Genomic DNA, 13,212 nt, shown 5'->3' on the forward strand with positions numbered 1-13,212 from the left:
GTCTGAAATATAACACTGCCCTGACTACATTATAAGGCAGCTGAAAACATAGCCCACCAACCTGCAATAGTGGGTAACAGAGAACTACACTGTAGGCTTGTTGTACACTACTCTCTCAGCTTCAGCACAACCTGAAATTCAGCAAAAGGGATATAATAACTCTGGACAACCCAGCAGCTTTGTTGTAAAACACCAAGAACCTGACCTGAGATATTTAGTGTGTGCTACAATGCAGAGTTGTCATAATTCACTCTTTTCAGTCACAACCCCTCCCAACCTGCATATGGGGACAGTGAATTACAATTGCTTTGGAATATTTGTTAGGGTTTTGACTTTGAAGTGTTTTACACTACAGTGGTACCTCGGGATATATACCTACAGTATATCTGAGCCTGTGCAGAGTGAATTTTCTTCACCCTGAATCACAATTCATCAGAATTACGAAGTTTCCAGATAAGACGCTGATAATTCCTAACAGATTTGAATCCTTGGATTTCTTTTTCTAGAAATTTAAGAACTGCTTTGCCTTCCACTTACTTCAGTGCGATATGTATCCTGATCCTATGCTTATTGAACGTTGCTATTTAATACATGTATTTACAATTACAGACTTAGTCACAACTAATTTACATGTGATTATACTCACTGTTGGCAACTAAATTTACTATAAATATGTTCTCTTAAAAACTATGCCACAAAAAAGCTGTGCACGTCTTCCAAGTAAATTTTGTATGCATTTGAATTATTAGTTTGGTTTCTGTGTTGTTCCTTTTAAAATTGCAGATGAATTCCATGTATATTCATAATCAAAACATGACCTGAATAGTTATCTGTACTACAGTTTCATTTCTTCAGTCTCTGCTTTTCTGCTGAGTCAATTTAACTAACTAAAATAAGCAGGAGAAGCATTTAACCCTGTGACTGTTCAATCTATATTTATTACATACATTAAGGGGTTCTTTCTTTTTAGATGCTGAATGCGTAATTTCCTGTTTCTTATTTGCACTGTTTTGCAGTAGGCATTCTGTCTCACTATGTTTGTATGCATTCAAGTGTGTTTGCTTGCAAACATGCACACACAAACAAATAGGGCTTTTTTGCTAACCCCGGTCAAATGTAGAATATTTTCTTTTCTTTATAGAATGTAGTTTAATTCTATAAATCTTTCCCGAACAGTGAAGACAGAAACCATATATCCAGTATATTGCTGCCATTTAATATTATTTGAATCTCCAGAACAAGCTGCTTGTTTCTGGAAAGCACGAAATCCTCTGACTCTAATCAAACCACGTTCTAAAAAACATCGTCTCTTACATTTGCCTAATACCACGATTACCTCACTTTAAGTCCCTCATTACCTGTTTAGTTTAATAAAATACAATTTCAGGAATACTGGGTCAGAAATAACTAGTAACTTATTGGTTGTTGTCAGAGGGGAGCACCAGTAATTAGTTACATTTTCTAGGCTACCTTTCTCAAAAGATTAGTGGGAAATACCGTAAATAATAGCCACACCTACCTGGTGTCAGTGATCCAACTAACAGAAGAGGGTAACACTCAGGTACCTGATCATTTCAGTCTTATGTACACTGATAATAGTACAGTCATACCCTGGATCCCGAACGCCTTGCAACTCGAACGTTTTGGCTCCTGAACGCCGCAAACCTGGAAGTGAGTGTTCCAGTTTGCGAATGCTCTTTGGAACCCGAACATCCGACATGGTTTCCACCGCTTCTGATTGGCTGCAGGAGCTTCCTGCAACCAATCAGAAGTCGTGCCTTGGTTTCCAAACATTTTGGAAGTCAAATGGACTTCTGGAAAGGATTCCATTCAGCTTCCAAGGTACCACTGTATAGGTAAGGCGGGAAAGATCCTATACAAAGGCTTTCATAATTTCTGTGTGTATAGATTGCCAAATTCATACTGCCCAATTATGTTGCATTCAAGTAATAAGCTGTCTGTCTTCAACACTTGTTTAAATGGATTCCCCCCCAATTGTGTATAAGTGTATTATTGTCATACATGAATAGAAAGCTATCATTCTGAAATGTTCCGTGAGCAGTATGAATACTTTCTTTTACTACATTTACAGTTGCTAGCACTATTCAAGATGTTTGTCTTCTGGGCCTTCGTATGTTCTGTGCCGCATTTATTCCTGGAGGAGGGAGGAAAAGAAATTGAAATTTTAATGCTAAGTGGCTTAAGCTTAAAAGCACACACATGCTCCTATTTTTACATTGCTAAAACCCTGACACTACTGTCTGCAGTCCAACTTCAAACACTTTTCAAGGTTAAAAGGCTTGACAGAAAGTAGACTTGGTCTGAAAGTGACATTCTTAGCTGAAGCAAGCACTTTGTGCCTACTAACAGTGCTAGCTAAAAAAAAATTTGTAAAATCTCCATAGACAATTATGCAAATTATTTCTGCTGTTTATCATATTTGACAAGTCACAGATAATAAGAAGATGGTTGAACTTTATTTCTAGTCAATACTATTAAATACTTGTGAAACGCCTGTCACGAGAAGCAGTTAGGTATATGGAGGGAGTACCTACATGTGGCGGAAACTCCTGAAATGTATTTTATTTAAATTTTACCTAAACATTGGCATTTAAAATAAAATTGGGCTCTTTTTTTTTAAGTACTAATCTGGAAAAGAAGCTTCCAGTAAACAGACCCTAGAAATACTTGCACAAGTCCTTTGCATTGCCTCTTTCAGCCATATGTAGCCTTGCACACATCCTAGCACATACAATTCCATTCACACCTTTCTTCCAATTCCTGTTGTGTATTATATACTCTGGCCTTTAGAGTTGCTGTCCAGCATCACTGACAACATATGTACGCACATCATTTTATTTGTTTTTGTTATAATATTTTTTATTAAGTTTTCCATTTTAACAATCCAATCAAGTCACATTAAATATTCCAAATTATACAAATACATATTATAAAGTCCAAATATTTTGCCAAATTATAAATTTTTGTTGGGGCTTCCTATGCTTCAAGTTCAGTGGGGTCCAATCATCTTATGTTTCTACTGCCTTGAGTTTCCAAAAGTTCCTTCTTTGAGTCCTCCTGTTGTTATCCTTGCACATCATTTTATTTGTATGCTGCCTTTCCACACTTCAAATGATGCTCAAGGCAGCTTACAACATGAAAAAATACATAACTACAACATAACAAAAGTAGTCATAAAACAAAAAACAAAACATTCAAAAATAGACAGCCAAACTGAATATTTCCCAAGTAAATCACAAGATCTGAAATAGATACAAGGGAACCAACATCAACAGCGGTAACAATCCCCCTGCCAACTTCTTCTTCTTTCTTTGGCGATCACTCGTAGCTGAGTAAGATTGTCTTCTGTAAACACAGTTTTAACAACAGCCCCCCATCCCAAGAGTCCATGCAGCAGCCTCAGCTTTTCTGGCTGTAGTGTCAGGGCCCCACCAGGCCAGATGAGGAAAGGCCTGCAGGGCAGGGAGCAGGTCTGCCAGGACTCAAAGCCAAGATGGGAACATAAAGAGCTACCTTGGACCAGTGCTCTGACTGTCTATCCGGCTACATTGACTGGAAGCAGCTCTCCAGATTTCCAGGCAGAAGTTTTTTCCCAGCTCTTCCTGGAATGTTGTGTATCCAAAGCATGAGCTCTATCATTAAGCTATAGCCCCTTTCTCACAGAGAAGTCTCAAGCCCAAAACAGTGCTTCAGAAAACAGGCTCACACCATTCATCCAGTTGGTAAAACTTGGTAGTAAAAAAGGCAGTATCAAGTCCAGGGGCCTTTTCTAGTCCTGGGATGCGGGGGAAAGAGTTTGTGGCTATACAGTTGAAGGTGCTTCAGCATCACCTGTTTTGTCTTAGGCCTGGTGAATTGGGCCTGAAACAATGGGAGATGTTTGGTGCCTGGTGCCTTGCTGTCAGTTCAGAGACTAATCTGTAGTAGTTTGTGTATCTATTCTGTGTGTCTCTGTGTGTAGCGTTCTCCCTCTTCTCAGCCACCTTGACAGGATGGAAGCCACCTCTTGATATATAAGGCAGCACTCTGGGCTGGTTTCCAAGTGAAGTGTAGCACACATAGCAGACATTGGTCTGTAAAATAAATAAATAAACATCTTGTGCACACATCTTGAGTGTGTTCTAGAAGATAGTGGAAGGACATACTACTTATGCTTAAACATGTCCTTTTGTTTTATTTCAGTTTCTGCCCTACCTTTCGACCCAGAGAGGTCTTCTAGACAGCTTACATATAATAATAAATGAATCTCAACTGCTTACATTCCTTTGTGATGACCTATCCAGCCTTAATTCCCCACTTCTCATTAGGTCCCTGTGACTCTTTTCAGCCCTTCTCATTCCCCTGGTTGCTGACATTGAAGTGGTAGTTGCCTGGCTACAAAGTCCTTATATCCTGATCCATGGTGATGTCCACCCCAAGGGATGGTGATGGCCCAAGCAAGATGGAAATCGGTAGGCCCAGAGTTGTGGAAAAGATAGGAAGGTAAGGCAAGGAGCAGCCAGGCCTTTGTACAAACACCAAGGGGCTGGTGCTGGACTGTGCTCAACGGTCCTACAGCTGAGGCCCAAACCACAAGTTGTCTCAGTGCATCTTGGAGCAACTTCACTAGGTAGTCATGGTGGAAACCCTGCCTCTGATTCCTGTATGTGGCCAGTTAAAGAATTACTGCCTTTTTCTGCAGCTGGTGACCTTTCCCCCCCCCCTTATATAAGCAGTGGGATTTCACACTACTTTGAAGAGACCTTGTTGGGGCTTTCCTGATCCTCCAGTGAGTCTGCAGTCCATTCAGCCCCATGGCAGAAGTTTCTCCTTGGGGTTCGGGGAGTATGTGGAACTGCTGGCCCTAGAGCCTAAAAGGCTGCTTTTGTGGGAGTCTTCTGCAACTGAGGATTCCTGCTTCGGGACCATGACACCTCCTCATATTCCCTCCAGGACTCCAGGACTTTTCACCTTCTTCCTTAGTACTTCAGTGTACCAGTCCTGTGTAGGAAGAGGTAAAAAGCAAGGTTTAAAGGGTAAATATAATCAGCACTCGTAACCTGAAATATGAACACAGCAATTACATGCAGCAAGCTGTGGTTAATGTGCTTTACCTGCATCTGTTGCAGAAACTATATCTCTTGAAATGATCCAGTGCATGTGTTTGTTTTAATATATATTAAAAACTAGTTGCTTATTTGCCGACTAATGAGTAAAAATCATCAATCTATGTATATGTAATATGGGGATAGTATCTGATTTCTGGCAAAGACTTAGGCCTGTGCGCAAGTTGTGCTATCTGTCCTGTAAGTCCTGTTGGTTGCTTCAGCGCAGGGAGAAGTGTGATTTTTTCACGTACGTAATCAGAAATTCAATGAATGCTCAAAGTTTCTGTAGACTAGTGTTTCTATTTTGAGATTGTAATGGAATAAATTGTTGCAGAATTAATTAGATTAGGATTACAATGTGTTAACGTACCAAGTTACAGTTGCATAAATACTTTCATGCAAAGCAATGAATAAATGTAGGAATTCCCTTTGAAAGTGTAAAAGAAGAGGCCAATATTCATCCAAGCTGCCTAATATAATCTTTATTCCTGTCTTTTCTCTTGCATTCTTTAGCATTCCCACATGTTTCAGTTTTAATCTCTCTCTCTCTCTCTCGTATCTCTCAATACAGCCAAGATTCAAACAGCTTCTGTAGGCATGCTTGAATACATGTTTGACTTCTTACCTTTAAACACTAGAATTATGTGATATCACAAAATGTTTTTGAAACTCAACTCTGGTTCGTGAGAAGGTGCTAGGTGTGGGGGGGAAACACAAATACTAAGTCATCTAGGTTGTGCAGAGCTTTGGACCCTGTTCCACCTTTTGTGCTTCCTTAAAGCTTTTACTAAAAATGATTTAAGAGTTGCACTGTTGTCTTCTGCAGTGCAGCAATCAGAGCAAATAGATGACAGACATTACTTTCATTTTAATGGTAATATTACTTAGCTGCTTGTGTTTTGTCCCCCATCAGGTATTCATACTGGAGCTGTATCATCATGAGAGAATCACAAGAAGCGTCCAGGAGTTCCTTGGACAATGAATGGAAGAAGACAAGGAAACAAAAAGAATGTGGCATATAAAAAGGATTTAATACCTGGAGTTCTTGGCCGTGACAAATCTTCAAAAATGGGACTTATTCTCTCAAAATACAAATTACCTTTGGCAGTCATCAAGCTTGGAGTCATGCTATTGAACTAGACGTAAATGTTTTTAATCTCTTCTTGGCCAGTAACAGAGCATTAATGGATTATGATTTTCCCAAGTTGGAAACATTCATTTTTACCCATTTAGGATATCCTTATGGCTACATAAGGAATAAAACATTTCATACTTAATATTGATCAGAATGGGCAACTGACTTGTCAACAACAAAAATGGCAGATTTTATTGACTGAGCCAGAGATTCCCAATGCATTTTTTACAAACTGGGAATCGCTGTGCTGTGCAGCCGCCTTCTGAAGGCCATGATGACATATAGACTAAGGATATCATCTTATTGTTGATATCTCCGAGGAGGCATAAGCAGTATCAAAAAAAATGAATGGAGGCAAGGAGTGTGACGGTGGGGACAAAGATGGAGGGCTGCCTGCAGTACAAGTCCCAGTTGGTTGGCAACGGCGGGTAGATCAAAATGGAGTTCTGTATATTAGGTAAGCATTCACATGCATGTTGGAATAGGAAGTTATTCTGTTTAAGTAATTCCGTGAAAGGTGACTTGATAGCCAAAGTCCTCTTTCTGTAATCCTGGAATGCATTACCTCACCAGACATCAAAGCCTGGATAGAAGAACTTTTTTAACCACCCTGAATCTTCCAACATCCCACTTCATTGGATGTCCCCAAGTTCTTGCGCTACGCAAGAGGAAGAAAAACCTTTCTCTATTCACTTTCTCCATCTCCTCTTACATGCCTTTTCTCTAAACTTAAAACACACACACACACACACACACACACACATTGTAATCATTCCTCATAGGGGAGTTTCTACTTTCCCTATGCAGGTGGGGGAAAATTATGTAAGAGCTGCTACCCCTTCCCCCACTGGCTGAGAAACACTTCCACTGCATCCTGTGGCCTCTCATCTACGCTCCTGGGGAACATAAGATTAGATGCTAAGACAGGCCTAAAAAAATGTAGCTCAGAAGGATATTGCAGAATGTGAAATTCCATTCCATTCCCAGTTAAGCAAATTCTTCCTTGGAATTTCTCCATACACAGGCCCAACAAAACTGCTAATGCTTGAAAAGATGGAAAAGATTAAAATATAATTCTCTCCCCTCCCCCATTTATCTATCTTTCTATCTATCATCTATCTGTCTATCTATCTATCTATTATCTATCTATCTATTTATTTATCTATCTATCTATCTATATCTATTTCTACCTAATTTGTGTTTATCCAAGGTTTACTTTCTCGAGTAGTGGCTCCTTGTGTAAGAGCTTGAATTTACCATCAGCTATATACAATCTAACCAACACATTTACTCAGAGGAGCAACCTCATTGCCCAGAAACACTTTAAAGACTCAGCATATTCCTATATCCCTAAAGAACTGTCTTCTAAGACCATTTCCATTCATTTCAGATAAACATCAGTTTCCCCGGCTGGGTTTGTGACTATTTTTTTAGGCAGACCTATATCTATGAAATGTCTGTTGCATGGTAGGACTTGGGTCCTGCTATCAATTTGGAATAAACTTGTCTTTAAAAAGCCTGTCTAAGCTTACACTTCTTCTTCTTCTTCTCTTCTTTATTTATTTGGAGGAAAACCTTTTATTACTTGAAATAGGAACTTCTGGAGATTGTAGGCTCTTTTAAACAGTACGAAATGTGAAGCTAATCCTCTGTGTGTACTAGTTCCTCAATCCTTCTGTGCATTATATGTTATCCTGTGCATTATACATTAATAGACAAGCTGGTACCCTGCAACATCCAAGAGAACAACGGAGCAACTTTGAAATGCCTAGCCTTGAGTTCTTGTTAAAATGTAGGTTAGAGAAAAGTAAGTTTGATGTATTGTTCTGAACAGAAATTACATTAACTTTTCTGTGGAAACTTTTGCAGAATAGTGAAGCTGTACTCTCTGTTTGTGTGTGCACACGTGCGTGCGTTCCAAACTGATACATCAATTGTATGTGAAGTATTTTCTAGCAATATTCATTAATGTGCATATTTTACATTTTTCTTATTCTTTCAGTCCTAGTGGGTCTTTATTGTCCTGTTTGGAACAGGTTAAAACGTATCTGCTGACTGATGGAACATGCAAGTGTGGTTTAGAATGTCCCCTCATCCTTCCCAAGGTAAAATCGGATAACTGTGAACATACTGAATGAAAAATGAATATATGTTGAATTAAATATATTGTTGTAAAATTTTAAAAGTCAGTCATTAGAAACAAAACCGTTTTGAAAACAAGATGCATTACTTATTGGCGTGGTTCACATAATTAATCTAAACGGTTGTTTAAAGGTGTATTTATTTATTTATTTATTTAGTAGGTTAAGTGAGTAAATTTATTTGTATAAAACTCTTCATCCATAGATCTCAGGGCTGTTCACAATATAAAAGTAGGTCTCGCCCCATGGATCAGTTGCTGAAACTGAAAGTCCCTCCCCCCTCCCCCAGCCATCTTAAGTCCCTGCCTCTTCAGGGGGTTTTTTTCCAAGCAATTGGAGACTGTGTCTGTGTACAACCAATGTCAGCTCTGTACTTTTCATTCCTCTTCTGGTTCAGTGAGACGTTGTCACAGCAGGAAGGGGAGACACCCATGACTCTTCTCCAGCCTGACTTACCTCTGCCTCTTTGCTTCCCTCCTCCCCTGCTTTTCCCCTGCTTCAGCTTCTGCATCTGATTCTGGACTTCTCTCTGCCACAGACTCTCCCAGCTCACTAAGCCCTGTTACTGCCTCCACTTCTGGCACCTCCTCTTCCCAATCTTCTCCTTCTGACCACTCATCATTGTCCCACCATCATGCTCTGGACTCTGGTTCCCCAGCTGACTTCTCCCATCATTCCTCTGCATCCCAACCAGTCCATGATAACTCCACATTGCAACATTTGTGTTCTTATTACTGCCAGTGGTCTGCAGTACAGAAGGATTCTGTTTTCTGTTTGTTTGTTTGTTTGTTTGTTTGTTTGTTTATCTTCATCATTCTGTGATCTTCATCAACCAGATCACAGAGTGCTTTGCAGCATCTAATTAACATAATGACAAATTCAGAAATAATCAAACCATTAATAAATAACCAGTTGCATTTAAAAACAATGTGTTGTATATCAAATCAATACTATACAGTAGAGTAAGGGTAAAGGGACCCCTGACCATTAGGTCCAGTCGTGACCAACTCTGGGGTTGCAGCGCTCATCTCGCTTTATTGGCCGAGGGAGCCGGCATACAGCTTCCGGGTCATGAGGCCAGCATGACTAAGCCGCTTCTGGCGAACCAGAGCAGCGCACGGAAACGCCGTTTACCTTCCCGCCGGAGCAGTACCTATTTATCTACTTGCACTTTGACGTCCTTTCGAATTGCTAGGTTGGCAGAAGCAGGGACCGAGCAACGGGAGCTCACCCCGTCGCAGGGATTCGAATCGCAGACCTTCTGATCGGCAAGCCCAAGAGGCTCAGTGGTTTAACCCACAGTGTCACCCACGTCCCCTATAAAGTAGAGTAGTGGACAGCAAAATTGTAGTGGCCTTGAAAACCACAATTTGTCCATTGCTTTCTTTTTCCTGCAGTGGTGCTCTTTCCTGCGTTTCCTCCCTAGTAGCAGTTTGTGTGAACTCTCTTAGAAATTCAGTTTGCCAGATATACAGTAGTAGATAAGGAAGAGTGTGCAATGACCCAAGGTAGAAGAATATATAGTAAGGCAGAATAAGCAAGGTGCCCTAAGGGAACTTATTTATTCACAAAATAAGATAAAGATATCTACAAAAAGATAAAACAAGAAAATCAAGAAAGAATCACAACCATACTTTAAAACATACAAAAGTTAAGATACTAAAACAGATTAAAATTACATCAACTTTCTAAGCATCTGGGTAGGCTTGCCTAAAAAAACATGTTTTTATCAGGCACCGCAAAAGAATACAGTGAAAGGCGCCTACTTGATCTCAATGGACAGGGAGTTCTAAAGAGCAGGTGCTGCCACTAAATGGTTAAGTTCTTACAAATGTGGAATGGGTTTTATGTGGCACCTGCAGTAGTGCCAATTGAAGCGGTCGGGAGTGCATGGGGGGTGTACAGTAATCTCATAGGTAAACTGGTCCCAAGTTGTTAAGGGCTTTATATGCTAACAGTAGGGACGCGGGTGGCGCTGTGGGTTAAACCACAGAGCCTAGGACTTGCCGATCAGAAGGTTGGCGGTTCGAATCCCCACAACGGGGTGAGCTCCCGTTGCTCGGTCCCTGCTCCTGCCAACCTAGCAGTTCGAAAGCACGTCAAAGTGCAAGTAGATAAATAGGTACCACTCTGGCGGGAAGGTAAACGGTGTTTCCGTGCGCTGCTCTGGTTTGCCAGAAGCGGCTTAGTCATGCTGGCCACATGACCTGGAAGCTGTACGCCGGCTCCCTCGGCCAATAAAGTGAGATGAGCGCCGCAACTCCAGAGTCGGTCACGACTGGACCTAATAGTCAGGGGTCCCTTTACCTTTACCTTATGCTAACAGTAAGATATTGAACTTGGTCAGGAAGCAACCAGTGCAGATCTCTGAGCACAGGTGTTATATTCTGACAAGGCCTTACTTCTGTCAGCAATTCTACACTGCAGTATTCTACACTGACAGCAGCTTCAGGATCAAGCATGAGTGAAGCCCCACATAGAGCGCATTGCAGTAAACCAGTTGCCTTCTTTTGAATGACTCTTAAACTTGAATGAATGGAACATGGTCTGGTCTCCCAAATTGTATAGAATACTAGCACTACATGCATCTCATGTAGGAATCTGTGACTGTAAAATATCCGACAAAGCAGGCTTGACAGCCAAGTGGAGCAAGTTTCCCTTTAAATTCATATCATCCTGAATAAAGGAAATGGCATTGAAAATGCTACAAAAATGGGGTCTAACTCTACTCCACTTTGCCCACATAAGTGCTGCCCCCCAATGGAAGAAGACGCCTTCACCCCGGTATGGCTCCCCTTTATCACATACATAGCCCAACAAGACAATGACAAGAATCCACCAACAGGATACAAATCAATCTGGCTAACCTGATTCAAAAACACCCACCCACCCCACTCACACATGAAAACAAAGTTCACCACAGCCAATCACAAACAACCACACCTTAAGCCAATCCCAACCTCTCTCACCACCAAAGGAAGACAAGCAAATAGCAAAGAGAACCTGCACACGCAACGCTGACACAAAACCCCATACATTAAGTAAAATAGAAACATTGCCACCCAACCCCAACCCCACTCACCATGGCCCCCTCCACCTCTCCCCCCTTTTCTTCTTAATCTAATACTAATGTCTCAACAAATGAAACTGATCTGTAGAAAATGTAACTTGAAAAAAGAGACACTGCACATACTTTTGTAAACCAAGAAATCTTTAATAAAAAATACGTGGGGTTTTTTTAAGTGCTCCCCCCCCCCCCCGCACCTGATTGTAGGGCTGTATGTGCTGGGCCTATACAAAGGTGTACAAAGGTGTACACGTTTTGGGAGGAGGTGCTCAGGGAAATGTTATCAAATTGGAGTTTTCATGAGATGATGTGGGGTAGTGGGATTTTTTTTATGCAAGGTACCACAATTTCTACCAGCAGAACTTTGAGCAGAACTATTGGTTCTCCAGTCGTCATCCACTACAAGGGCAGCTCAGAATAAGTGTGCCTCCACTGTATGTTTTGAATTTTGATTCCTCTAACATGCCCATTATATAATCAGATTTTGAAGGAAATGAGAGGTGCTTACTTTTTTGGGGTGGGTTAGTCTCTTAACCCAAAAAATCATAATATAGTGTTTCTGGCGTTATTTTTAAGGTATTTAATTTTGATCCTGGAGTTGCTGTGACACAAAGAACAGCTGAAGATGTTAAAGCAGATGAAGATGTCACCAAGCTATGCATCCATAAAAGGAAAATTATTGCAGTGGCTACACTTCATAAGAGCATGGAAGCACCTCATCCTTCATTGGTTCTAACTAGCCCTGGTGGTGGAACAAGTAAGTTTGGCTTTTCACAAGTGGGAGGAAGAAATTCAATGTTAATGTTCAGTAGTAAGTAATGTAATAGGGAGAATTAATCTTCAAAAGTTGTTTATTAAAAAATTAGATATGTTAAGCTATCAAATCTTATGAGGTGATTTTAGAGGACCATACGTCCTTTTTACACCTTGCAGAGTCACTCCACTTTACTCCACTAATCCTAAATCACCCCCTCCTAGGTCCTGGATCATATATCTTAGTGGAGCCATGGGTCACTGATGGAGTATGTGCTATGCGTGCAGAAGATCCCATGCTCCATCTCTGGTACTTAAAATTAAAAGGATCTCAGGTAGCTACTGTTCTGGAACATAGATTTCCTGGAGACTGAGAAGAGACTGCTAGCCAAGAGTAGACAGTTGGCATCCATCTGTCTTGGAAGACGATGGAGGCGTGCACCTTTGGGGGTGAAGTCAAACTGTTGGAAAAGGACAGGACTGGGTTTTTAAGCAGAGGTTGGATGGTCATCTGTCATGTATGTTGAGATTCCTGAATTGCAGAGAGTTGGACTAGATGACCCTCAGGATCCTTTCTAACTCTACAACTCTGTGATTCTACCCCAGTGCAAAAGAGCTTAATATGTGTGTGTTTTCATAGATAGGTAAATCAGTGTGGAACTTCCATATCTTGGGGAAATGCTGACATTCTAGGCACACACCAGACCTGGCATCAAAATACAGCATCCTTAGCCAGCTGCACTGCACTGGTACCCACTCCTATGCAATTACCCATTTTGGGCCTTCCGTGTTCAGTGTCAATAGAGGGAATAAGTTCATGCCCTCCCAAACTTTCCTATAGCTTAGTGCCACACAGCTTTCCTCCTCCAGTCATCCACATTTGGCCTAGAACAAAGTTGGGAAAGTACAACCAGGTACTGAAGATCAATATCCTACCGCAGCAGGGGATATCCTAATTTTCCTTTTTAATAGCTGGCTGTTTTGAAAGTTTTTTATTTCATTTATTTA

At 40.8% G+C, this 13,212-nt stretch overlaps 1 protein-coding gene across 4 annotated transcripts in view; it reads left to right on the forward strand.

Annotated features, from left to right (window-relative positions):
• MBD5 (methyl-CpG binding domain protein 5) overlaps positions 1 to 13,212 on the forward strand; it is a 108,875-nt gene that overhangs the window by 65,078 nt on the left and 30,585 nt on the right. For 2 of the 4 annotated variants that reach the window (XM_053406207.1, XM_053406230.1), the window contains exons 3-5: positions 6,022 to 6,700; positions 8,246 to 8,348; positions 12,028 to 12,208. In XM_053406207.1, coding sequence (XP_053262182.1) covers positions 6,588 to 6,700; positions 8,246 to 8,348; positions 12,028 to 12,208 — 397 coding nt within the window. In that variant the 5' untranslated portion in view covers positions 6,022 to 6,587. Of the gene's footprint in view, positions 1 to 4,328; positions 4,504 to 6,021; positions 6,701 to 8,245; positions 8,349 to 12,027; positions 12,209 to 13,212 lie in introns of all 4 variants that reach the window. The other 2 variants (XM_053406222.1, XM_053406217.1) reach the window with 2 other exon arrangements.

The sequence above is a fragment of the Podarcis raffonei genome, chromosome 1, assembly GCF_027172205.1.
Source record: "Podarcis raffonei isolate rPodRaf1 chromosome 1, rPodRaf1.pri, whole genome shotgun sequence".
In the NCBI taxonomy this organism is placed as follows: domain Eukaryota; kingdom Metazoa; phylum Chordata; class Lepidosauria; order Squamata; family Lacertidae; genus Podarcis; species Podarcis raffonei.